The sequence below is a fragment of the Acanthopagrus latus genome, chromosome 23, assembly GCF_904848185.1.
Source record: "Acanthopagrus latus isolate v.2019 chromosome 23, fAcaLat1.1, whole genome shotgun sequence".
NCBI lineage: Eukaryota > Metazoa > Chordata > Actinopteri > Spariformes > Sparidae > Acanthopagrus > Acanthopagrus latus.
In genome coordinates, this window is record NC_051061.1 from 19,928,036 (window position 1) to 19,955,550 (window position 27,515).

General features: G+C 43.8%; 1 protein-coding gene across 4 annotated transcripts; it reads right to left on the bottom strand.

Annotated features, from left to right (window-relative positions):
* Positions 1–27,426, bottom strand: rhbdf1a (rhomboid 5 homolog 1a (Drosophila)). Of its 4 annotated transcripts, none has more exons than XM_037089600.1 (19): positions 26,959–27,426; positions 8,661–8,805; positions 8,418–8,557; positions 7,796–7,900; positions 6,056–6,269; positions 5,577–5,783; positions 5,244–5,366; positions 4,952–5,115; positions 4,165–4,416; positions 3,939–4,050; positions 3,790–3,864; positions 3,521–3,682; positions 3,303–3,403; positions 3,141–3,204; positions 2,957–3,051; positions 2,757–2,832; positions 2,371–2,471; positions 1,184–1,337; positions 1–1,052 (listed from the first exon to the last, which is right to left on the bottom strand). In XM_037089600.1, the coding sequence occupies exons 2-19, from the start codon at positions 8,775–8,777 to the stop codon at positions 633–635; spliced, it is 2,682 nt and encodes an 893-aa protein (XP_036945495.1). In that variant the 5' UTR covers positions 8,778–8,805; positions 26,959–27,426; the 3' UTR covers positions 1–632. The 4 variants fall into 4 exon arrangements, with proteins under 4 accessions (XP_036945495.1, XP_036945494.1, XP_036945496.1 ...); XM_037089599.1 differs by having other exon boundaries at positions 7,796–7,903; positions 26,959–27,425; XM_037089601.1 differs by lacking the exon at positions 7,796–7,900 and having other exon boundaries at positions 26,959–27,416.
* Between the last annotated feature and the right edge of the window lie 89 nt (positions 27,427–27,515).

A 27,515-nucleotide genomic window follows, 5' to 3' on the forward strand; every position in this document is an offset into this window, starting at 1 on the left:
TTTAAATTTGTAGATTTTTTTTTACTGTTGTTTTCAGTTACATGTGGGTAGACAGGTAGCTAAAACACTACCATGTTTAAAACAATCATCACTTCTTGAGAAGCAATAAACAAATAAAAGAAAACATTCGAGTGCTCAGCATAATGTAACAAAAATATGGCAGTAGTTGGTACATTTATCAACAAGGCACCAAAGGTATCAACATTTGATTTTTGTCCCTGCTTCTGTATGAGGTTGCCTGAATAATAATAATAAAACCTTTGTCTGGAGTGTGAATGTAAAAAAATCCTTCTCTCTGTACCAGCGCTGGCTTCTCTAATTCCCTCCTCACATGTAAAGGGCAGCTGGGAGCTTTGATGAGGTTCAGAAGTGCCATACCTTTGTTTCACTTGACAGTGTAGGAGTGACAATGACTGCCGGTGAACAGGGAGGTGATTAAAGGAAGTCCTTAAGATGAGTGGCATAGGTATTCATACAGACAGAGTAAAAAAAACACAAAGTATATTGTCATCGTTCACAGAGAAGGGGACAGTCACACAGGGGCAGAGTGGAGACACAGACTGGCTGATATCGTCCGTCAGTCCACGTCTTTTGACCTGATGCCCTCCTGCTGCGCTCGCACTGGTGACACTTCAGTGGAGGTGGGCGTTGAGGTCGTACTTCTCGCAGAATTTGTCCGTGAAGGGGATGCACGTGAGCAACTCGCACCAATCACACTTAATTGGGTAGACATAGAAGAGCACCACAAGGCCTGAAAAGAGCCCGACAAACACCAGCAGGAAGACGATGATCTGACAGCGTTTGCGGTACAGGTCCATGCGGCCGAAGCTGATGTACGGTAAAAAGGCGAAGGACAGGAAGAAGCCAGAGATGAAGCCACATATGTGGGCAAAATTGTCGATCCAGGGCAACAGCCCAAAGGCAAAGAGAAAGAGCACCACACACAGCAGCTTGGTGAAGGCCCTCCAGGGCTGTGCAAGGATCTGCCAGCTCTGAAACAACTCCACAAACAGGCAGGCCAGGATCCCAAACTGAGAGCCGGCTGGCCCCACCTGTTACAGAGAGAGATGGACGTAAGCCTCCAAAACTGCACGTTAAACATTTATAAAACATTGTATGACTCATTAATACGCTGTTATATTTCTGCAGTGATATTTCATGAGTGTCCGTGACTGGTGATCACCTCTGCTCTGTAGGGCAGGAAGATGGCTGAAGCTAAGTTGCCAGTGATGCCACTGAGGATGTAAATGATTGAGATGCGCAGCCAGCCCGCCAGTTTCTCCAAGTCCCTCAGGATGGTCATCTGGAAAGCCACCGACACCAGGCAGTGAAGGATCCTGGGAGGACAGAAAGGAACAAACTGCTCATGTGTGTGCAATGTGACATATGTGTGCGTATGCGAGTGAAAAGCTGCACGTGTGGCGGACGTAATTCCCCCCGCGGAGAAGAGGCAAACCCCTCAACAGCCCGAAATACTTTGCCCATCAACAAAATCAGTCTCTATCTCATTGAAGCTTAATGAGTTCGTGTAGCGAGGGCACTTTGTTTAATTACCCTGGAGACGGATAACAGACAGCATGACGATGAAGCACGAGCACTGCTCCTCTTAACTGTGAGGTCAACTCTCTGAGCTGACTGACTGACTTCTATCACAGGAACGTTTAAGCACTTCAGTAAAATACTTTTCCATTTACCACCGATAGCAAGTGATGTACATTTAGCCATCACGTGTGGTTTTTATTGAACTACCGATCGACTATTACCTGCACCGCTATACACTACTGCATTTCTGCATGCATACAGTTAACAACCAATAACCTCACCTTTAGCCATTGCATGCTTTTTTGTTCTGTTGCTTATTGTTTGTCTTTTTATATCAGTCTCTTACATACTTGCTGAATGTCTCCTTATCTTGCTGTGCGTTCGTGTTGTTGTGATGGGACTGTGAGTACAATAAGAGCTACTGACGACTGAGATCAATTTCCTTATACCTGTGTGTGCCAAACATATTGGGCCGATAAACCGGACTCTGATTCTGATCTTTTAATCATCTTTGTCCTCACCGCTGGTGTGTAGTGTCCTTGAAAACACTGATCTAGTGTAAGAGATAAAGCTGTCTTTCTGCTCTTTTGAAATTCATAGACTGACTTTATCTGCTAAATTGTGCTTCTGGTTAGATTTGCTTTCATTTTCTACTATCGTGTCTTTTTTTCTTTTACTTTAAAGGTCCACTGTGTAGAGTTTGGGGGATCTATTGGCAGATATTAAATCAGATTTTAATCAAATACATCCTTTTTCCCTTTTGTCAGTATCAGGTAAATCTTAGAATGAGCAAAACTACTTTCTATGGTCCTGACAGCTTGGACTCACCCAGCATGCAGGAAAAGTGAGAGCCAGAGCCTGTAAAACTGATCTGGGATCTCAGGATTGAGGAAAGGCAACAGGCCGCATACATCATCCATGCAGTGCACCTGAAAAAAAGATAGGAAAGGAAAAATATTATTGATGTGCAATTAACGATCAAAGATCACAGATGAAATGCAAATAAAGACATATTCTACAAATTCCCAACATGGAAAATATTGGATGAGCTCTCACTTTATCTATTTTCGTATTTAGGAAATAAACAGAATGGGACACACGATTAAAATAGCAACAGCAAACATTTTATATTTTTTTATGAAACAGTATCTCTCCTTTTTCCTTATGAGAAGTTAAAATGTGTTATTTGTATCAATAAGGACAAAGTTCCTTACTTGAGAGCAGAGCGTTGCCTCCTCATGAAAGTAGCCCTTCATGAAGTCACAATATTCTCGGGATGTGATTTCACACCTTGGAGAAAAAAAACAACAAAAAAAAAGTACCAATTAGCGAATCAATAAAATAAATAAAGTAGTGATACATAATGTGTCCAGGATAAATGTTTGTCACAGGATCATTTGAAGGCTCTTCTCACCTCCCTTTGGTTCCAATGCAGCAGGGTCGGCCTGTGATGGTACAGTCTATGTGAGGCAGGTTGGTGTGGTTCCCTGTGTTGTACCTGGTACAAACCTAAAACCCAGAAAAAAGATTTTTTTTTAAGTTTTTGATAGCGTTAGCATTTTATGTCTAAATACCAGAGAGGGTTTTCCTGTACTCACTGGCCACTTTGTGATGTCATCAGGCCATTCATGAGGTGATACTGACGCAGGCTCTAGACATATCCTGTAATGACACAAACGATAAAAAACACTATATTTATAGGCATCAGCATATTTATATAGAGCACTTTGAAATGGATGACCTTTACCATAATATCTCACCTGGGGTCCTGATGACACACAGAGCCGTACTGTCTGTCGTTACCATTTAACTGCGGCGTGCTGGAATGCCTCGGCCACTTCACCCACACAGCTAGAGTACTCTAGAAATAAAACCATAATAAAACAGATGGGGTCACGACTGCCCACGGCTTCTATCTGTCGTTGAATTTTTAAACGTCAAGGAACACAAATAAAAATGACTGGAGTTGTTTACTGACCGAGCACTCCTCCTCTGAGGTTTGGACACAGCCAGAGCGATCGTTCCGCACACAGCAGGCAGAGTTGCGCTCGATAGCTCTCTTTTCCCTGATAAGCTCATGCACCTGCTTGTCCTGCCGCATGCATGGAGAGTATTTGGCCCCCAAGTGGATCAGAGATTCCTAACCATCGGTAGAAGGGAAAATCAAAAAATGCTTTATTTCAAAATATTTCCACACGATTATTACTTGTATTATTTTTGAAACATCATCAAGAGAAGCGTGCTTACCGAACCCGGCCCGATCCAGAAGTTCTCTTGCTGTACAAACTTGACATTTTCATACACACCTTTGTTTCTTAAAACCTAAATAAAAGGAGGATAATTAATCTTAAATGAGTCGTAATGAGACGGAATGTTATCATTCAGCTGTTACTTACAGAATCAACCGTTTCATGCTGGGAGAAACCCACTGGCGCAATACCATAGATGCATACAGCCAGGATGGTGATGAGTAAATGAACAAAGGTGATCCAGTATGTAAAAAAAGGCCTAGAGGACACAGAGAGTATGCAGTTCAATAAAAGAAAAGCAGCGGTCAGCATCCATCAGTGTCAAGAAGCAGAGAAAAAGCGCTCATTAGTCGGATGTGGGGATATGTAGTACCTATGGTCATCCATGTCCTCTATCTGCCTCTTGACGTAGCTGTCAATGCGCTTGCGGTAGGTGCGGTTTGTGAGCTTTCCTACCATGCCCAATCCATACGGCCTCTTCTCTCGGGCAAAAAGCTTCTTGACAGGTACAACGATGCGCTGACCACGCCGCTGCCCGGTAACGCTCACAACCTCCTGCCGCAAGGGCACCTTTGGTGGTCCTGGAGTTCCTTCTTTGGCTTTGCGCCACCCTCGCTCCAGAGGTCTGGGAGAGTTAACACAGGAGAGAAAAGGGGGAATGAATTTCTTCATCATGTCGTTCATTATCTGGGAGTTCTGAAATAGACTTTATACTCTTGATTGAGACTAGATAATATTCATATTCGTATCAGACTGGTATCAACAGAGCTTAGAAAAACTAATCTCACATCTCTTTTTCTAATGTTTGCCTTGTAGACTGCAAAATAGACTTCAAATAGCTATGAATGCATCCATTTGCACCTTTGAATCTCAATATACAATTAAAGATACTTTGGCACAAGCGCCTCACACGGCATTATTTACAATGCGTCTATAGGTTTGGTCAAGTAGTGCAGGGCTGCTAGTCAATGAGGTTATGTAAAATATGGAAACAGAAGTAGAAGCCCATTAAATATGTCAATCACCACGACTCCTTCAAGATCTAAAATTGCCAGCCCACCCCTTCTTACAGGTAACATGAATGAGTGTGAATCATTATTTTTAAAAAATGGTGTTATCAGTGCAGCCTGAATCCCTGCGGCCACAGTCTAGTAACTTACAGCATGAGGTGACTTCTCTCCAGCTCTGTCTTATCTAGGGCACTGCCTGTCAGCTCCGTCTCATCGTTCTTGCCGCTGGGCTCTGCATCTTTCATGGCCGCCTCAGATGGAGACTCAAACACCTCGTCAGCATACGTGGACAATTCCTCCTGCATCAGAATATCCTAGAAAGACCATAGTGAAAAAAGAACAGTGATTAGAGGATCAAAAAGTCGTAATGTCAAGAGTTTAAAAAAAATAACAAAATATGGATACATAATAGCGACAAACACTGCTGTTTTTTTTGTCGTACTCTGGCAAAGAAAGATGTGTCCAGTTCATCAGGAAAGTCAACCATGTCCTCCTCCATGAAGCTGGCGGGGGTGAAACTGCGTCTTTGGGCCCGTCTTAGAGTGCTCTCCCTTAATGAGCGCCCCTGAGAAACACACACACAGAAACATAATATGTATTCACAGTGGTGAAATTTTCCATCACAACTGGTAATATATAAATACATTATAAAATCAAATACAAAGTGCAGAAACAAACACGTAGACAAACAATTCGGTACAGTTATCTTCAACTATTGCATGCATTTTACGCTTTAGTCTTTCACCTGTCGGTGGGTTTTGTCCCTCTAGCTCACCTTGACGAGCGCTGCTGCGGCCCTGAAGCTCATCTTTGCCACAGACTCCCTCTTCCGTCGGCGAGGCAGTCGGTTGAGACCTGAGCGGGAGCTGGTGAAAGAGCAAAGAGAGGCGGCTCCGGGGGTGATGGGGGTCTGAGGCACGCTGTAGCCATCCACCTCCTCCACCATTCGAAAGGCTCGTCCTCGCGCCAACGGGTCCACAATCTGGAGATCAGTGGGTTCAACAAGTGGTAGTTAGAAAGAGCCAAATAATATGAGGAGGCCATGTTTTACCTCAGACATTTCACGTCTTAATATAGAGAGATTTAACACAAGAGACGGGCTAACGTAAGGAGATTATTTGGTCAAGATGCACCTGTGTGCCAAGATCATTTTCCAATTTAAAGCACATGAATCTCCACCATCTGCATGATATATTTTCATTACATAAATATGGATTCAACAGGAACAGGAAAGCCACTCAGACACTCCTTTACCTTTTGCATGCCATGCTGTGAGGAGGGGACATAGAGAGGAGGTGGGGTCTCAGTGCTGGTTAACGAGATGTTGTCCTGGCTGGGCAGATCCATCTCTCGGATCACCTGTGGTTTCAGCTTTCCATAGCGCAGGCTGCAGTGGCGCAGGCTCTTTCTCTGCCATTTCTGGGTAGCATCGCCGTCCTTGCTGACCCCAAACCAGTCCGCTGTTCCCCTAACACCACAAACCACACTGACCTTTCAGCTCTGAGCCACGAAACACCTGCTTCATTTCGTACAGACAGATTTAATGCTATAGATACAGAGACACTCATGAAGATCCTCTTAAGAGGCGTGCACATGGAAGAGTGGGTGGGCAAACATGTGTAGCACTGATAAGACCACATTTCTGTGGATGTAAAAAAAAAAAGTGTCCTAGCTACTGAAAGTAATAGGACAGGTAGAGCGAACAAGCCCGGGCATGTTTATGTCCAGACACTGTGGGAAAAGACTGGTAGCCAGGTACACACCCACCCACACACACACACACACACACACACACACACACACACACACACTCTGACTGAGAGTCAATGTTCAAAGAACGGGAGAGCAAGAGAAAGATTACTGGAGTTTTAATGCCGCAAATAAAATCCAACTTCTTCACATTTTCCTAATCCTAATTGACGGACGCAGAAAGCAAATCCAATTCACACAGAGAGAGAGGGATTTTTCGGAGGTTTTAATTGTGTCCTACTCCACTTCCCACATGGGCCCATTCCACCAAACCTTGATGAATATACAAGCAATCACGTTGTTGAAGTCGAAGCCTAATAAGTACCAGAGCAAACAATGTTATTGCACCCTAAGGGCAGGAAGTGGAAGTGGAAACATTCTTCAAAGGAAAGTTCAGGCTGTTTCTACACTAATTACCAGCTGCAGAGTGTGTGTTCAGTGAAGTTCGGTTAAAATCCATTTCTAGTTAGCTCAGCTCGCTCTTTCTCTCAGCGAATAGGGTTTGCTGGTTGCCTGTTCTTCTGCTCTGTGCTATATGTCGTGACATGATTAGCTTATATTCTAGAGTATGTATGTCTGTCTTTGCAGCAGTAGACATGCCCTCGCTAACCTACTTTCATATGATTATGGTTGAACATAGATATGATCCAGACATATCTAATCAGTATCCACTTAAGAAGCCATAGGACCCAGCATGTCAGCCTTTAAAAAAACACTGACTCACTAACAAGTACCACTCGGAGGCAACAACTTATTGTGATGAACGCTGTTTCACAGATGTTTGGGGAAATGTGTGGCCCCTCCCGCTGCCCAGCTGGGTCATTACTGTAACTCTAAATACACAGGAACTGGTAACAGGAAAATGCTTTTAGTTTCAGGTCCTCTTCTGACTCATCTAAAAAGAAGTCTTTGTGGCAATGACACACATCTGTAACTGCCAGTGACTGAGCAGGAAACAAAAACAATTCTTGTGAATCTTGTGACATGTGCTTCATATGTGACACTTTCAATGTGAACAGAAAAGGGGCGATGTGTAAGAATTCTTATTTAAAACATTCAGAAATTAACTAAAAGTATCAGAATATGAAGACGCAGTGCTGACCTTATTTTGGAGAAGTCTTTGTTTCGTCTTTCTACCGACGTCAGCGTCTCACTTATTTCCTCATAGTAAATAAGTATATATACACATTTGACACCAGACTCTAACACTTGCAGTCATGTGCGGGACTTCCTGTCCTGCCGTACCTGAGCAGGGTTCTTGAGAGCGAGTGGTGTTTCCTGGTGCTGCGACGAGCAGCCCGCTGCCCCTTAATGGGCACCGTGTTAATCCGCTCAAAGCGCACCTTTCTGCTGCTGTGACCAGGCAGAGCAGGGCCGGAAGGTGATGAGAAGAAACGGAAAGGAGGAGAAGAAGGAAAGAGAAAAAAGACAACAACAGGCAGTGAGAAGGAAAAGTGCATCTAGACAGTGCTGTAGCGGACACCATGCAGAGAAAGCAAAGCAGACGGTTAGGTTAAGACTCACAACATTAGGAAAGTTATTTCCAGGCAGATGACATCAAGATTTTTAACAAGAAACAGACATGCAACTAGGAAAAAGGTAAGGTAAGCAGGAAGGCACGGGTTGCCAACATCCTCAGTTTAACTCATGACTCTTATATAAGCATGTGCTGCTTGTATTACATAGCATTTAATTCCATAATCTGCAACCTTGAGACACATACTGTAGTCTGTCAGATGTAAAAATAAAAAATAAAAAAAAACAAAAGCAAAAAAATAACCATATTTGCATGCATCTCTGTAAAAGAGGCGTCACACATCAAGATGTCTATGTAAAAATTCAGCGCTATGTTGCAAACGGCCTTTACCTCTTTATGGTCTGAGTGATGGATGACTGGCGTTGTAAGACAGGCCGCCGGGTGTCAAAGAGGTCTCGGGGTGGCGACTGGAGGTGAGAGGTCTCCACTGGCATGCTGATACTGCGCAGGAACCCCTGCCTCTTCACCGGCTACATGAGTAAGAAGGCATATGAAAAGTGTCAGCACAAGTCACGACAAAAATAATAAAACTAAATGACAATAAGGAGGGTGGGACTTTGCAAGAAAGAACACCTGAACAAAAGTGGGAGGCTCGTCCAGTGACATCTGAGTTGTGGGAATGTCCAGTCTGAGCCAGGGAGGTTTCTTCCTCTGCAGGCTGCTGGTGCTCTCCCGCCGTGGTTCAGCCATGTTCTCTGTCCCACCCCAGGCCTGCCAGCTGCACAGAAAGAGAAGGAGAAGACGCTGTTATTAAAAAAAGTCTCAATTAACCACATATACTCTTAAGTAACTCCCATTAAAAAACATCGTCAAAACCTCAGGGTATTGTTTGCAGCTTAAAACACACAGTAATGGCCACAATGACTTTGTGCTGTGAAATTGTTTCACAAGAGGGTGCTAAGGGCCCTTATTTGATTCAAGCATTACCGTTTACATATTTCTATTCATTAGACAGCAAAGCAGAAACCACGGAGAACAGACCAAAATTGTTCACAGGGCCATTAAAAGTGGCAATAAATATTTGTGCTGGAGAGTGAGGAGGCTCACAGCCTTAAAACGAATCCCTTAATTCTACAGCTGAAGTCAAACTTAATCCCTGTTTGTGGCTAAAAGTTGATATCCTTCCAGCAGACATCTATAAGAGTCTAATGACTATGTATGCATTCCCATGACGAGGCCTGTGGGCCCAGGGAGGTGCACAATAAACCTCACCATCAGAGAGCCCCTCTGTAGCTGCAGCCTTGTTATCACCAGCCTTGTATTTTATTGTCCCACTGCCTAACCTCACTTCTCTGGGCCTGGTGGTTCATTTCCTGTCATTTTCTTAATTCCCATGGTAAAACTCAACTCTTTTAGCCCTTCACAGTACACAGCCATCATTTGCACTTCAAACGATCGAGTATTATCCAGCAAAAATGTGTGTATGCATAGTCAGGAATTCATTTTTGATTAAGGCAATTCTTCCTTCTGCAGACAAGAGGACCTAACTAAATAATAACTGCCTTTCTGCAAAGCACAAATGTGCAAACTTGCGAAAAAGGGTGTCTCCTCAGTTACGGAGCTGTTACAAAACCAGATTAATTTGGAAAATGCCTTTCCCATCCTTAGGTTATTGCTATTTAAGAGTCTCACTTAGTTTAAATGCCTCTAAAGATGGCATTGATACACACTCATTCTTGTTGTCACATCAGGGGCTTTGAGCTTTAAGCAGTCACAACAGGTCATGTCCTCACGTCTCCTGTTACAGCTCCAGCTCCTTGAAAAAAGTCCATGGCCTCTAGTGACCACATCTGCTTCGCATTGCCCTTTTAACGCACCACAGGCTTCTGTTTTAGCCCAAGTGATGATGGGAAGTGCTGTCAGTGGATCTCAGCAGAGACGGAAGCAAAGCCTCAGACTGAGGGCAGCGGGGGTCATCACCAAGGTGTTAATATTTAAACACAGTCTAGTTCTTGTCAGGTATTTCTCTATTCACCAGTTCACAGAAGGACACTGGTATAGTTTCTTTCACACAAGATGCATTCCTGCCACAATGAAAGTATTGAGAGTGTTACAAGAGGCAGGAAAACTAGATGAGATTTTTATAAAATAGTCATTTGCATTAATTGCAAGTTGTTGTAGTCGAGTTTCATATATCTTTCACCCTCAGCCTGGAAAGTTTTGGCATTCCGCACGTATTTGGATTTAACATTGAATGTTGTATGACCTCCACTGACATTGTCTGAGCTGTGATACGAGATTAGCAAGGCAGACTGGACCAAAGCTGGCTGGTGCAGAGTCAGAGGCTCCAGAGTGTGGGAAACAGAGAGGGGCGGGCGGATGAGTACCAGTGAGCAGAGTGAGAGGACACGACAGTGTGACTCTTTTTGAATTGCTAAAGAAAGTCTGCAAAGTGCCTTCAAATGCTTTGTGACAAATCACCACAGACTCTGTGTCTCTTATGGACCAGCTACTAACATCAGGGAAATGCAAATCTGACACCAGTATCTCTGATTGTGCACAACAGTCCTCTCTCTTGCCCCGGGCCAGAACACCCGACATTTAATTACTTTCGCCATTAGTTCAAACAGCAGGGCTCCTGATATAGAGCAGATCGGCGAAGGGAGGGGCTTCAGGGTTGCAGATTGGAACACACTGGGACTGAACTCAAAGCAGGCAGCAGGGGAACCTAATTTTCCTCCATGCTAAACATTGTTTGATTGCTTAAGCTTTGGCTCCTCCTGCTCTAACTGTGTTTCCATGAATGTTGATGCCGAAGCTGCTCTGCCTTCAGAGAAAGAAGGAGGGATGGGTGGCAGCATACTAAAAACTCTAATTATTCCTACACTGCACTTTTCCTCCTGCTTGAGGCTTTTTCCTACTGCCTCACTCTCTTTTCTGTCCTACTTGCATGTGGTCTCAGTGTGAGTGATTGCCATTAACAGGCAATTACTGCTTCATTGTTTTTTTTAATGCCTGCTTTCTACTTGCTAGCCAGATTAAACCCACACAGACAACCTAAAAAAAGAAAAAACTATGTGAATTAAGTGAGAATGTGGCCAAAATATCTGACAGCTTTAAATAAAAGACAGTGGGACCAAAGACATTACACATTTGTACCTCACACAGTTGCAAAAATGTTCTAATCATGCCAAACACACTTCAAAACAGACATGTGAAAGCAGTCTTACAGAAGATGCAAGCAAAAGATGATTCATTAATGCAGCTTTTACTATGATTTTCCATTAGCCTGTTCATCAGTGGGCTGTTGGTCAAAGCCCAAGGTAAACCTCCAACGTCAGACAGACACACAGTCAAGCCAAGTGCCTCGGTAGTCCGTCTCCCTCTTTCTCTCTTGTCCTCCTCCAAAGTCAACATGGCAGCAAACTGGCATGGGCCTGCGACTCGTGTCTCAGGCGTCATGAAGCTGGAACAGTTGGCATAGTCGCCGCTCAGACGCAAGCACGGCTACGACAGCCACCAACTCATTTTGCACTGTGAGGGAGCAGTGAAAACGTCAGTCATTTCTCTATCGAGTGACAATTAGAAATCACTGCACAGAGCAGGAAGAACTCAAGGCTGATCCCTGTCTGAGAAGGACAGGTTTTCATAAGCAGGAAGTCTTTCAGAAGCACAGATATCCTTGGGGGAAGGAGACTTGATTGAATTCAGTCTTTGGCAATTATCCAGGCTGGAGGATTAGTCCTCCCTTGACAGTGCATTTTATCTGTTCATGGTCAAGTTCGATGGTTAAAGAAAATCAGCTGTAAGGCATTGGCTTAGTGAGGCCACACTATACCAGTACATCGAACCAGATTAACTAATTAGCCAAGGCACCACAATTTCTTATCTTAATCTCAAGGTGATTGTGGTTTTTTCTGGTTGAGATGTTGCACAGCAACAATTCGAAACGTGCAATAGTTTCCCACAGTGTTTACATTCCCAGCGCTGATTTGAGGTCCACATTCTTTAGACCATCGTGATTTAATCTTGTTTCCCAAAAAGATTTGTTTTGACTTCAAGACCCACATCTGAAGAGGGAAAACGCCCACACCCGTAACTTTACACTGCGCCTTGTAAAACTGGCTTCCTGCCGTCGTTTGGTGCTTGTGCAAATCTAACACTTCCTACTCAATCACGGGACCCAGGACAAGCCTGTATGTTGTTTTTAATTCTGGGGCTGAAAATGCCTCTTCAGACCACTTATTCTCTCCATTAGGCAGAGTAAGACAGACAGGAGGACAAAACACAGAGGATAGGCTGACGTCTCTCCAGGTGCAGAGATGTCCAGCGGGCCATGATGAGCGGGGTTGACAGGCATAACTAGCACTCCTTCTCTCTGTCTCGAAAGCTGCAATCCATTGTTACACGTTCAACATACACACTGAAGCTGACTGAAGTTTTCCATGCCATTATTTAATATAATCCCTTGGTTTAATGGTCTCCAGTCATGCAAAGAAAGGCACTGGCTTATGACAACAGAGGCCCAGCTGTCACAGGTGATGCTTAAAGTCATACAGAAGACTGGTCGGCTCAGTGGATGGAGCTCTAAAAGCCACTTTCAGCACACTCAAGGCAGAGAAAATAAAGAAAAGTGAGGGTGGGAGCATGCTACTGATTCATTTTGGGCTTGTTCATTGCGTTCAACCTAACCAGCTTTCTCAAACCTCTCTTCTGCCTCAAATATGTGCTTGAGAGAGAGCATTGCCCTCCTGTTTCACATTCATCATGAATAAAATAGTAACCTGGCCATGTCCTCTTTTATATTGGATTCACTTTCTGCAGATATCTTGTTTAAAATGTCCCTATTCGCTATTTACATGAAGAGAAATGATGGACACAGAGCTTTTTGAACCAACCACATATTATCTGCAAAGCGAACACGACTCCACCATATCACCTGTTTTCAAAAAGTAATTTATGAATTTGAACATTTCTGGGATAGTCTTGGGAAATATTTTCACATTCTCTAAATCTTCTCTTGCCGGGGCCGTTTCTACTCTCAGAGCATGCCATATCCACATTCCTCACAATCTCTGGCTGAAAGTGAACCAAGCTGAAATGGCAGAGAAGGAAACCACATGAAGTCTAACCATTATGGACAGGAGCTGGCTGGTTTCCGGGTACTGTGTGTACTCTGCTGCTATGTGCTACTCTACAGGAGGCAGGCTCGCTGCAGCCACACAGGGTGGCAGACAGAGCTGTGTCACTGAGGCTGACAGAGGCTCAGTTGGTTGGCCAGGTAGCCTGCTCCCGGCAGAGATTATAGAGCCAGGGTGGACAGCACACAGGAGCAACTGTCACCTAACATACACGGGCAGGCACCATAATGGATGACCGCATTAATCTGGGTGGTGAAAAATGTCCAGATGCCTCATTCTTGAGAGCTGCAGCACTTCCTGTCCTCAGGCCTTTGTTCCTCCTTTCCCTCTTTCATCCCTTTTCTCTTCCTGCCTGCTACAAATAATCTTTTTTACTCACACACTAGCAATCTCGTCAATATCGAGTGATGTTGCTCTCCTTCTGTGGAGTCTAAGCAGGTTCCAGATCATTAACAGGCTACTGTCTCACTTACAACCGAACGGTACAAACAGTGTATGTTTAGTCTTCCTCATGATGTCACGGTTAGTCATTCACTATAAATGCTCCTACTATCCATTGTTCCTTATGTTTCATTCCATGCTGGAGGCAATGCCTGACTGGAAACAATGGAGGGAAACTAGGCTATTCAGGCATGTCACTTTGCCGAAGTTATTCTCTCACTTATACAGCACAGAAACCCTCTAGGTAAAGGCTCTTTTTAATATATGACACCATAAAAAGCAAATCAGGCATCAAATGAAGTGTCATCTAGATCAGACACACTTGATGTTGACATTCTGAAATCAACTTCAATATACAGTAGCTGTTGTTCCCATAAATGGGATTTCGTAATGGTGAGCAGAAACTCGTGACCACACAGTCATTCTCGTGGTTGGGTGGAGGCATGTGGAAAACAATATGAAGACGCAACGGATCTGGCAATTCACCCTGACAGACGAACTAAACATAAATCTTTTGCACTCAGTAACACTGCAGGCATGCACCTTGTGTAGCTCCTGCAGGCATCTGAGGCCCATCTGTGCATTAATTGCAGAACTCACTTTTGATCTTTACATAGCACACTGCACGGGACAATTAAGAAGCAAGCAAAACTACAGAGCTTCTGTGAGGAGAATAGAAACAGAACACAGACAAAAAGCACTAAAATAAACATGTACTGCAGACATTAATGCCAGGTCACTTAACCAGTCGTGGAAGATGATTTATATGTATGATATAAACAAGGGAGAATGTATCAGAGCTCTTGATTCTACAAACAATGTGACTTTAACACATGGATTCCACTCACAATTTCTTTCGCAACAAATACGAAATTGATCTGTGGTCCACAGTCCGGCATTAACGCCTCAGAGAAAAAATACTTAGGACAGTTGCAGTAGAGTGAAGTGCAACTGAGTGCCAGTAAAGCTGCAGTTATCTGAATTGACCCTAGTGACATGTGACAGGCTGTCACATCAAACCGCTCCTTACGACATTAAAACACACACAGCAGAAATACCCATCGCAGCTGACCCTGCGATCAAGTGTCACAGCTAGCCGAGGGGCAGGCACGGTGAGCGGGTGGGGCTGCTGTGACTTGCAAGGTGGGTGGTGCGAGGGTGGGCATGGCTGACAGACCGAGCCAAGACGGGTGGAGCAGCTCAATGACTTTTCCAATGTTTTCCACAGATCTTTAACTCAGGCTGTCAGCACTTGGTGGGATTTTACAATGGAGACTTAACCTTTTAGTCTCAGCGGTTTCAGACTGGAGCGACAGATTTGTAGCGGGTCCACTGCCAGACTCCCTCACTGTCATAACAGTGTTTACTAAATGACAGGATTGAGTGCCAGAGATATGAATAGCTCATGAGAGTAAAAATGGCCTCCTAACAGTGGGCTACGTGCGTGTGGTGTATTTATAGATCTCAACTGCAAATGTTCGTCTGGATGAAACGGCAACATAAAAAACATCCTGCTCCAGATCTCTGAGCAGTGGGCTGTTTTCTGTCAAAAGAAAAACATGACTAGACCCTTCAGAAGCTGTGCACATCAAACTAGTTTAATAGAACTGGATGCGGCTATCTCTGTGCAAGAAATGACCACCAGAGGCAATATCTGTTTTCACCATCGTACTGCCTGCCCTGCCTTTCGTCTTCCTCAACAAAGCCTTAGATATTGTCAGCCTTATACAGCGTATTGTTGGTCCTAGAAAATTGCACTTTGTTATTTTATCAGCACAGGACCCAGCCGTCCTGCGTGCAGTAATATCCTGCAGAGGAAATCAATATGAGGGAAGGAGAGACGTGTTAAGAGAACACAGAAACCAAGATATACCATTACTTTAATCTCTGTGAGTTTATGAACACAGTATCAGCTAGTTGAATATCAGCACTGCTCAGCACAAACTTTTCTCTCTTATTGCGGTACAGGTGAAACATTATTACATGGGTGGCTAATTCAGCAGTTTAATTATTTAGTCATTCTGCATAGGTGAATTATTTACTGCATGCATCCCACTGGAGCTGCTGCACACACATGAGAGGCCGCTCAGCTAAAGCGCCTCTGTTCTCAGGGTTGTTAACGTGCCTGGTTCAGCTCACAACCGATAGCGAAGACCTTTCTTCACATCAGTGGAAAAATAAGGCTCACTTAGCATATCTGCCTCAGTCCACTGTTTGTTTCTCTAATCATCAGGAAGGAGCTGACAGTAAAAACTCCCTGTGTGTGGGCTATATAAATCTCACAGGCCAAGAAAACTAGATATAGTTTTCAACAATAACAACAAAGCTGCGTGTATTCTCCATGACCACTTCAGTTAGATCTGGTAACACCCTGTGGAACCTGCCCACAGTGAAGTGGCCTTCACCACTTTGGAATAAAGCAGTTGATAAGCAGTTTGTTTTAGGCTGGGACTCCAGCTGCCAGACCTGAAACCTCTTTGTTTGCCGTAGAAGCTTATCTTAACTTACTTTATCTCCAGCTGTACCCTACAAGGAAACTCAATGCCTACCACAGAGTGGGAAAAAAAATCAGCAAACCCACTGTGCAACTTCACTCTGGGGCAAAGAGAGCATGTGCACGACAGTTAATGAAATTCAACAACACTATAATACTCCAGAGGGCCTGACCTTATGTCAGAGGCAAACAGAAAGATGTGGTGGATGTTTAAAACCAGCAGCACATCTGGTCAGTTCATTGCCGAACTGGCATGCCTAATTTATAATACTATAGTTTATTCTGCTCACAGGGTTGAGAGGAATGAGACGCAATTAGATTTAGACTGCTTATTACAAGTAGTAAATGATAACGTAATTATGTAATTGGATAAAAATGTTTTTTAAAAAGCCCTGTTGCATAAGACTCACACATCTTTTCCAATATGTTCAACAGGTCTTTTCCACAGCATGGAAGTACTTATATTTCAACATTCCATTTTCAAATTAGAGCTGTCGAACCAGATGAAACCGATGAACAATTCGGTCTGATTTGACAGCCCCTGTCAAAGACGGTCGTGTCAGTGATCTCTATTTTTACTGCTCACCAGATATAATCAGGAGATCGATGAGAAGGGACTTCCTGACAAGGTTATATTGTCACTCTCAACCCATGAGCTGCACTGGTTTGACACATCTTAAGACATGTGGCTTACTTGAAGAAAACACTTTAGACAACGATGGGAGGTAAGCCATCTTCCGTGTGGCGCCCAGTCCTCCCAAATGTGTCCTGAGACTGCAAACAAGCCACTCATTGTTTACGGGAGGTTTGACATTCTCTCGTTAAGTGAGTAAGAGGAGAATCTCAGAAAGAGCATGCCCTAACAACATGTGATCCCCATCTAAATAGTTTCCAGCATGATATCAGCCTGAATCAAGCCTTTCAAAAGGCTGCATTGTGCTGCCTGATGCGGACAGGACTGAACAACGGTCATTGTGCAGCCTGATCGTGGTAAAAAAAAAAAAGCAAAAGCAGGCTGAACTTACAATTCCTCTATCAATGGAACTGGCCCACTAAGCAAATTCCCAGCTGAAATAATTACTCAGGGTCAGGCACAAGACGAGGTAACTCCATTATGGTTTAGCAAAGACATCATATTGGGTATATTGCATGTATGATTAATGGATGACGGCTATCACCCTAGTAAGCTCATTCAATTCAAACACAGCACACAGCGTCATGTTACAATCACAACTGTTTAGGTTTATCTTTGTGATCTAATCAATCAACAGGGTTAAAAATAACTTCACAAAGGAGAGCCATCAGCTCTGTCATCTCATATCCTCTGTTGAAGACCACCAGCATGGAAGGCGGTCAGGTTACTGCTTATTTTACCGAGGAGTGCGGGAGGGAAGGAAGTGCAGAGCTGAGGAGGGGGAGACGTGCAAACCAAGGCAGGAAACACACTGCAGGCCAGGCACATTCTCAGCATCCGGTCCACACAGCCACGGAAACAACATACACTTGCTCACATGCACAGGAACACATCCACACCGCACACGTAAACATACACATCCCTTCCCTGGCCAAGCCAAAGCATACGTCGCTGTATGCAGAAAATAATAAGCCTCTGTTGGATTCAGGCCTGTCGCCCACTCCTGCCTGGTGCAGAGCGGTCAGAGAGTGAGATCGCAGCGTACTGTGACATCGAAGCTGACACGTCTATTGAGGAGAGCAGATGAAGTGTGGCCTGTAGCAATGGGACAATGGGAATTAGCCATATTAGCATGGATTCCAGTAGAGGAGAGAATGGAGGCTTTCTTGTCTTTCATTTCACAGAGCTTTCTAAACACAGCCTCCGAGTTGTCGCTTAAAGAGATTTTCAAAGACGATAAGGAGCGATTGGTTAAACTGAATTCTGAATAAATTCATTAAAAAAAGGCAATTTTAACGGCTTTTCCAAAACACTTCTAATTCACTTTTGATCAAAATCAAACCAATATATCAGTCATGATTACAGTTAATATAAAGCCTTCAGTGCTCTGGATTTGAAACGTGACTTTTTAGGAGAAAAATATAAATTACCAATAAATTAGACTGTTGATTTCTTTTCCCTTAAAAATAATGTCTTCATCTGGTGCTAAATGTTGCTTAATTTCTCTGAAAGCAAACTAAAGTCACCTGTATCAACAAGAGAGGAGGAACACCCATATCAAGGATGTGAGATAAAAACATATGGGTCATAAAAACACATCCAACATTTATAAATGTGCATACCATGGCATGAATAAGAGACAGCTTACATTCACTAGTCATGAATCCAGGATATCTTGCATTCAATATAATACTAAAAATGTCCTCTATTTTACTATTCAAAGTCTCTATAATTTTACTGCAGATTGGCTCAACCTTGAGAGCAAGGTCTAATTAAGGCTTTTACCCATTCAATCTTTCAAATATTTCATGTCATACACTTGCTGAAATAACTAAAATGCCTCTGATGGATGCAACCTTCACGTGCAATTTCAGAAAATGTCTCCCTGAACGACTTGCAGACCTGTAACAGCCCAGAGTACAGATTATTGACTGCATCGATTTTCGCCACTGCAGGCTGTGAATATATGTACAAACGCACACATGTGCGTGGGTGTGCACTGTGCATGCGTGTCCATCAGTGGGCAGTGTGTATGTGTCAGTGTGCACAGCCTGAGGTAAGTCAAGTGAAGGACAGGGAATATCAATTGAGGCCAGCAGCTTCCTTCTGCAGCAAAACACATTTCACGTTGCACATCACTGTCACATAAAGCGTTTTGGATGAAGGTACAGACATGATTGTCACAGGTAGGAGGGTTTTATTTCATTTTTGCAGTGGCAACAACTTTAGAGACCTATACAGCCTTCAGGTTGCGGTCTGGATTGGAGGGAGGGGAAACCGTTTTTGTTTCACACACAACAACTAGGTCATTTTAATACAGCTCTGATGTTTGAATCTCCTTCATCTCTAACACAGGCAAATATGTGGATGAAAGAGAAGCAGAAGAGGCAGAGAGCGACCAGTAAAATGAGTCTTACACACACAAAATGTGTCTGGCTGGGCATGACTTATGAAAGATAAAGCATTCTGACCAACAGATAAGTGCTTATTCACAGCTGCAGTATGTGTTCTAGTTCCCATCGCGGCAAGCAGTGGGAAGAGCACAAACATCAGTCCCACAAACATCGACTACAACACACCCTCAAACTACTGTGTGAAAAAGGAATAACATTAAATTAAAAAAAAACAAGTGTGTTTCGGATATAGTTTTTGACATTTGGAGAAATCCGTGTGTCTGACTGTCACTCAGACAGTGTGGATGGGACACAAATGTGAGTCACAATACATTTTGGCAGAGGCTGTGAACACCATACATTGTAGTGCAATGACTCAGATAAATGAAAGGTGAGATTTGGGTCTCTGTGTCAAAACAAGGGAGAGTCATCCATCAAGGCGGTGCCATTTCTATGACTGGTATTCAAAGACAGTTCTTTCAGATAATGAAGAACATTCCCAGATCCACAGATGTGTTACTTACGTGTACAAGCACACGTGGCTTAAATAGCACTAAATTTAGAATAGTTGCATCAGCTGCACTTATTCAGGGAGCATCTTACAATTTAATTTGTCTAATGATAATAATTTGTCTAAACTACAGAATATTTCAGATTCAAGTTCAGAACAGATTTCTGTTTTCAGTGTAATTCCACTTTGTGTTTACTTCCCCAGAGACAGAGGCTTATTTTCACAGGAGTAAAAGTCCACTCCTGAATATATCAGTGATCAAAACAATCAAAACCTCACAAAACAAGATTTATGCATTTACCAGCTAATAATATCGACTCTGCTATAGGCCACTCTGGCGAAGTGAGGGGACATCCAAGGGAGCACCCAGAGGCTAAACCAAGGTCTCCGCACTGGGATCAGGGAGGTATAAAAGCAAAAATGATGGGGAGGAAGGAGGAAGAATGAAGCTGTGCAGCTGGGCCAAAAGATCTGTGGAAAACACCCGACAAAGGCACAGGAAAACTGGGAAGGCTGGGTCAGGTCCTCTGGGACAGACACAAGCCCAGTGAGGGGGAGGCCTTCTCAGTCCTGACTTAGCTGAAGAAAACACACAGACTCTTTGTCCATGGAAATAAAGTCAGTTCTCCCCACCAGGTCATAGAGCACACGTCTAGGGACACGTCCTTGGTCAGTTCACGGTTTGACAACAAGCAAATATCGTCATGGCGCTACAAATAATCAGGAAATGAGGAGACAGAATGTCTAATTCAGACAAGAGAAGTGAAACTAACACAGTCGCAGTACAACCCCTGACAGCCTCCAGGAATATATTAGTGTTGATTTTCATAACTGCTCATGTGTGTTTTTGCCCCATCCTGTGTGAATATGCTTCACCACATATTAGGCTTTGAGCGTGATGCCTTCACTCTAACTGGGCGTGATCAACTGGGCACCATAAATGAGAGGCTTTACATGATTTTCCCTGGCACGCCGCATTACAAGCGCTGTGTCAACTGGCAAATGGAAGGAAAGTTGGCACGAGTGTGAAGAGAAGCGGCAGCAGTAGAAAAGGAAAGTCGAGAGTTAAAGGATCAGGTATTTGTTCACATTTGCCAACGGCGGCTGGCTTGATGCCACGTCAGTCCATCTGACTGACAAACGCATTCCAACAGATTAACCAAAATCTATTTGTGTAAAAAATATAATAGGTGACGTTCCATGGGCACACTTCAGTGACCTCTCAGCGCAACACTTAAATAGTCAGTCGAAAGAAAATAACAACCAAACTCGCTTAGATCCACCTCTTCCGAAAAAGGCCAGTAAAACACAAGTCACAGAGGAGTCCAAAACACACCCTCATTTCTGGGAAAGCTGCTGGAGTGAGTTTAGTGCATGGTATGTGATGTTGGTGGGACTGTTGAAACTGTCCAGATATAACTGTGTGTGTGCGCCGTTCCATTCAGGGAGCAGTCAACTTGACTTCAGCAGTCTGGTACACAATGAGGATTCACAGCCTCCGGGTATGACGACTGACTGTGCCAAAGATAGAGGGGCAGGGGGAGGAGTGAAGGGGGGCTGGGGGAAGGCTATCCTATTTAAAACTGCACTCTCATGCGACTGTGCTGGGATACTGTATCAGTCAGGGTGTTCCTTGAGTTGGTCCTCTGGTCTTAAAATGATCTAAGAAAAAGTAAACAGACACAACACAGTGCTGTAATTACAGCACTTGAGGCCTGTGGTGCATGCATTGCACTACAGTCTCCAATGTGGATTAGTAAACCACAAAACAAAAAATATGTGGGTGTGTTTTGAATATTAACATCTGGTATTTCCAGCTCTTCTGTAATAAATCATGATCCAGAATCATAAACACATGTATGTCCTCTTACCTAGGTGTATTCATCTAGATCGTTTGGTGTGAGTTGCTAAATTTTGGAGATATCAGTCGAAGAGATGTCTCCCTTCTCTCGAATGTGAAGGGACTGGATGGTACTCGACTTGTGCAGATCAGTGGGCCAAAAAGAAGTGCAATACAAAAACTCAAGAGTGATGTCTTTTTCCAGAGATCGTGACCTGGTTACTGAAGGTAATCCACAGATTGTGTTAAGAGAAGTTTCATGCAGGAACTATTTTCTTTTTACAGAACAAGACAGTATTACTGTGCACCAGATAGGATGGATGACTGGCCTGTGCTCTTGACAGTGTGGGATGTAAACGTTAATTGCATCCTCCTCGGCTGAACTGTGACGTTAGCTATTTTGATAAGTAAGCCTCTTGTCCGTAAGAAGATGCACACTTCCTTTCCGGAAAGAAAATGGTTTCTACATGAATTTATATGAGTACGTATGTCACGATTTCTGGAACAAGACCATGCTGTTGAGTTTTTCAAATGTGTTTTTGTTTCTTTGCCGATTTGAGTGCCACAAGCCAAGCGCCATCTTGTTCTGCTATATTCAAGATAATGCTGACATCTCTATGGCCGATATCTCCAAAGCTCAGCAACTCACACGAAAACAGTATACATGGATAAACAGAAGAACAGGTAAGAGAAAAAAATACTTTTTTATTTTGGAATCATGCAGTCCTTTAAATGTTGTAACCAATGGGTTTATGATTTAAATTATCCATCAACGATACCATTTGGGTTGCCAGATTGTGGAAATGTAACTAAACTGGTGCATTTCTTCCACTAGCATAACATGCACTGCGTTTTAATGAACTTCTTACATGAAAAATAAGCAGTAATGCACAAAAATAACTCTATTTCAAACAAGGAGACTGCATTCATTTTTTGCAACTTTTCCATCGAGTTTTACTTATGACTTGTGACCTTGCGTATGCTTTGAAACAGAACTCTCTGTCAAGAGAATTCACATGGGTAAAAGTACGCAATTGCAACACACCTGGCAAATATATTTTTGTCTCGAGGCACCAGGTAGAGGAAAGATATTTATTGGTTTATCTGTGGAAACGCCCTCCGAGAGCTCCTCACACTCCAAGAGGAAGATCAAAGTTCAAGGAACCATTGCTGCTGGTCTATAAGTGCCAGCCTTCTGAGAAAACACACACAGCATTCCCACAGCCCTGAAAATGAGTTCTGTCGTGAGGTCAACCAGCCTCAGACACCATGTCAGTGAGAACACAAGCTGCAGGGAAAGAAAACACCCTGTAACTACCAACTCCAAATTAGATGTTTTCATCTCTGCTGCTGCCTAATGTTGGCCTTAACCAAATAACTATGAAAACAATTCATGGCAACCTATATTTTCAATTTAGTTACGCCTCTGACTTTTCTGCAAACCTGTGCAGCAAAGGTTTCTAGTAAATTCTGTGAATGCCGGTTCATGTATGGCTGTCTGGATCATGACATATGAGGTGCTGACTGAGAGAAGGGCTGGGTGACATGCTGGCAGACGCAGGCCTTGGAGGCTCAGATCTGAAATAGCCCTGCTGCTGCATTACAGCATTACATCACAACTGACTTCACCGTCATGGCTGCCGCTGCATCATGCCACCGCCAAGATGTCATGGGACGGGAACAATTGAACGCAACGGCTGTGAGTCACACAGCCAAACCGTGAACAGGGGAAGTGCACTGAGACCACGCAATACTCGCTGTACTGTGTTTCCCAAAAGACAAACAAGCAGTCATAGGATGATGATCTGTACAAGTAACAAACGCCACACTTCTAGTGTAATTCAATTCAATGCACCACCACAAATATATACGATAATGAGGCAGAATGTATTTGCTTGCACTCACTGGAGACACAACTCGGTTTCTGTTTTTCCACATATACCACATTAATTGACACGTGAGAAAAAGGACTCTTCCTGCTCCTGACAACTTAGTCAAAACCGTAACGACATCAAAGTCAAAAAGGTATGCGCTGAGCGTGCACCACGGAGGACCTGATGATCAAACACTGCCTGTGGGCTCTCTCACCATCAATCCCCTGTAAGACCGTACCTGACATGCTTTAAAAGCTAATGTCTATTTGAGCTCAGCAGTGGAAACAGTTGTAACAGATATTTGGCAGAAACGCATGTCCATTGTCTCTAAAGTAGCAGAACAAGTCGGTTAACATGTTTGACCTCTCCAGATACTGCAGCCCTGCCCCGCATTCCCAAATCAACACAGGAGACAATCTTCACTGTAGCAGCTTATACACAAAGCAGACGCCTGCTGTGGAAACAGAGACATGACAGTCTCTGAGAAAAATATAACTCGGCTCTGTAGTACTTATATTCATCACGCTTTTACAAATGCTGCATGATATTAATAACCTCTTCAACACTACACACTCACAGTGAGTAGCTTAATCACTGCAAGCTTAAAATGAGTAGATAAGCGCTGTTTAAACCTGCAGAGATACATTTTTAAATTCAAATTAAGACCCTAATGATACAAAGCATTTTGAGCTAAAATTTTGAAAAACATAAAACAATTCACAAAACTTCTATGATGATTCCCTGTGGTGTAAAGATGCAGCCAACAGAAAAAAAGAATATGGTGTCTTGTGTTGTGATATATTGACACAATAGATACAGAATACTGAATATTAAGAGATATTGTTTTACAGTGTGGATTTATAAATCTGCTTCAGGGAGCGTTATGGAAAAATCAGCATCCTGCCAGGGTTTAAAAGAATGTGTGAATGTGTGAAATGACAAGCCTGAAGAATTATAACATTATCCTAGATGGCAGAAATTGATAAAGTGGACTAAAAATATATGTCGACTACATGTACACTATGTCATTTCTGCTGCCAAGGGTCTCAAAATCAAAACAAAAGACATAGTTAGCATGTGATCATGAGAGCTGGGAGATTCACAGTTGTTCAAGGCCAAGTGAATTTTTATAGATTTATACGCCACTCTCTGACTCTCTCCCAGAAGTTGTAGCCATAGATGGCCAAATAAATTGTAATTACCGTAAATAACTTTATGGATTTCTCTTGGTTTGAATATTGTTGGAGTTCATTTAAGTACACAACTCAACAAAATGACAAAGGTCTTGTTGTTTCAGACATTTTAATGCAGAAATGTTGCGCAGTACATCTTTAATGCAGTATGCTAGATCACTTTAAAAATATGATCAGAGCAAATTTTCTACATCAGTAATAAAAGGTCAAATTCAGGCCGTGGGGTAAACAGGACTCTTACGTCTACAAAGTTTTGACTCGTGATACAGATGTTTGCCATCGATACAGCCTGTGGTTATTTAGAGAAGCATGTGTTTTGCACACATGGGAGCGTTCAGCCAAGTGACGCTCATTTTATCTGAATCTCAGAGAGACCTCCGTCCAGACACTGAAGAAAATGACCAACAATCACAGCGAAGTACACCCCTATTTCAGGGGGCTCCTTCCTGGAAACGTATCACTGCTTTGTAGTCCTGAAGACGTCATCCTATCAGCAGTGCATCAAATCTACAAAGAGAGCTTGATCTGGAAAAAAAAAAACTGTGTCCTGCTTGTGAATGCATCATCTTGAAGCGATTAGGCCACATGAAAAGCATCACCATGGCGCTGGCGTAGTAATGCACGCTTTGAGATGTATGGAAAGACATTTCAATTGGAGAATGTCAATGAATAAAGGTGTTGCATAACCACTGAGCGTAAATTCCTACTCTGTAGCTCTTTTGAAGGCAACACCGTGTAGCAGTTGTACAGGACTGTGTGCACTTGGCAAGACTGACAGACAGACAGATACCGCGCCATGAGTCATGCAGGCATGACTACGGTGTGGCCCCCTCAGCAGCCCCCTGAAAAATCTCACATACCAGCCAGTCAACACAGGCCAGCCTGGACAGTCCACCTGCCTCAGCAGTGCTACTCCTAGCCCCCTACGAGTATCACGTACCCACATGCACCCACATAAACATCCAAAGACACACACACACACACATTGGTAATATTGTCTCTGGGGTGCAGTTGGAGCAGATACAGAGGATGAGCATGACTGCCACTATCACACATCAGGGCCCGGCTTTATCGGTGTGATTACATCACCCGGAGCCATGATCTCCCCCCTCCCCTCCATGTGATACGGTTTCAGGAACACTGGGCACACAAACCAGGCCATGTGCTCCTATGTCCTGTCTGCCAAAATAACTCAGCAGTTTCTAATACAGTACGTCTACGGTTTCACTTCAGTCTGCCCAGGTATTGTAGGACATTGCAGCGCGTAACCTTTCCGATGTCAACAAGTTTGCAGTTTGTTAAGATGCGAGCTTCCATCCCGGAGCCTTTAACCTCCGATGAGTCAAATTCTAGACGTTGAGGTGGCCCCTCCACGCGTATGATTTTGTGGAATTTGTGGCCCTTTGTGACTGTCTGCCGTGAGTCACTTTGAATCACTGCCTCATGAACACCACAACGCACAAGAAAACAAAGACCTAAAGAAGAAATGCTGTCAGGATCAAAGGGGTCGAGTGTGGAGAGGTGATGTGAGAAGCACAAAAGCGCTTCGCCGCTTTTCTTACCCACAATTTCATTGTGAACTGTGAAGTCTTTTATTCCACAGCCGAACTGCGATGATGATATTTCGTTGGTTCACAAAAAAACATGCACACACGTTCATGACCGCCTGTGAGGAAGATGATGGTGATGCTGATGATGACCAAGAGAAGGTGGAGGAGGTGTGGGAGGAGGATGACAAAGATGTGTGAGGTCATGGTGTGACTTTATGCATGATGTGTTGCGTGATTGTTCAGCAGCCTTGTCGTGTATGTGCCCGACAGTCTTTGGTCATTACATTCAGGTCGAGCCATCTTTCATCCGCCTCCAGCCACATGATGCTCCATCAAGCCTTTGGCTCACACAGTGAGGTTTCAATGGAAGTTTCAGTAAAATAAAAAGAAGAAGAAGAAGAAGAAAAGGAAAGGAAGGAAAAGAAAGGAAATTAAGCTTCACTGCCTAGGTCTCATTTTAGACATGAGGCTCATTTCACACCTCATTAAATCCACTCCAGCATCCCTTGAATGTGCAGGGTGTTTAACACTTTTTAAAAAAGGTTACTGGGCCTAAAGGTAGATCCATTAATACTACATGAGTACTTTAAATAGCCTACTTTCACTATGAAAACTCTCACTCCAAGCAGCGCATATAGCACAGCACCCTGTCACCTAAATAGTGCTGTGTGTATGGTGTGAAGGGCTCCCATGTCGACCGATCGACCAGTAATTCAGTATCAGCCCGTGTGTGTGTGTGTGTGTGTGTGTGCGTGTGTGTGTGTGTCCTCTCGATCACGACGCGTGAGCGCTTCCTCCCGGCGGCTGCCTTCCGTATGGGCGACCGCAGAAGGGAGTCATGATATAATGACACAACTTACCCTTCTGTCGAGCAGCTCAGATGATCTCCAGCAGTGAAAGGAAAATAAAATCCGGTTTCACAGATCTTTTCCCCAGGCAGCAGACGAGTTGATGTGTCACATCATCCTGATAGCGGCGCAGGAATAAACGCGCTTCTTCTCCTTCTTCTTCTTCTTCTCCTTCTTCTTCTTCCACCCCGCAGATGTTTTCACGCCGAGCCCGGTGCCGTGGTCTTCGGTTCCGGTCACTCTTGCTCACACCAGCAGCAGAGGCAGTCCGGGGTGATGTGGCCGAAATGTGGCTGCCCGTCCGGTTCTCTGATTCCCACCTACGGATACAGCATTCCCACACTGCTCCATGGATCGACCCGGGGTAAGTTTTCTTCTGCCGGTTGTAGCCTAATTCAGTTTGGCGGAGAGTCAGCCCCGCCCTGGACTGGAGACGGTCTGTGGAGAAGGCGAGCCCGTCAAGATCACCAACCAATCGGTGTGTACACAGGGAGGCGCTGCTTCTCCCGGTGAACCACGGTGACTAAGCGATATCTCCAGCCAGAGACGGTCCGAGGGCTGGAACCAGG

Bases quoted from the DNA above. Each gene is read 5' to 3' on its own strand.
- rhbdf1a (XM_037089599.1), bottom strand. From the start codon at position 8,777: ATGGCTGAACCACGGCGGGAGAGCACCAGCAGCCTGCAGAGGAAGAAA. The intron at 4,051-4,164 runs GTACTACATATC...TGTGTCCTCTAG, and splicing joins GAGGACATGGATGACCATAG to GCCTTTTTTTACATACTGGA. The intron at 1,338-2,370 runs GTGAGTCCAAGC...CTGTCCTCCCAG, and splicing joins TCACTTTTCCTGCATGCTGG to GATCCTTCACTGCCTGGTGT.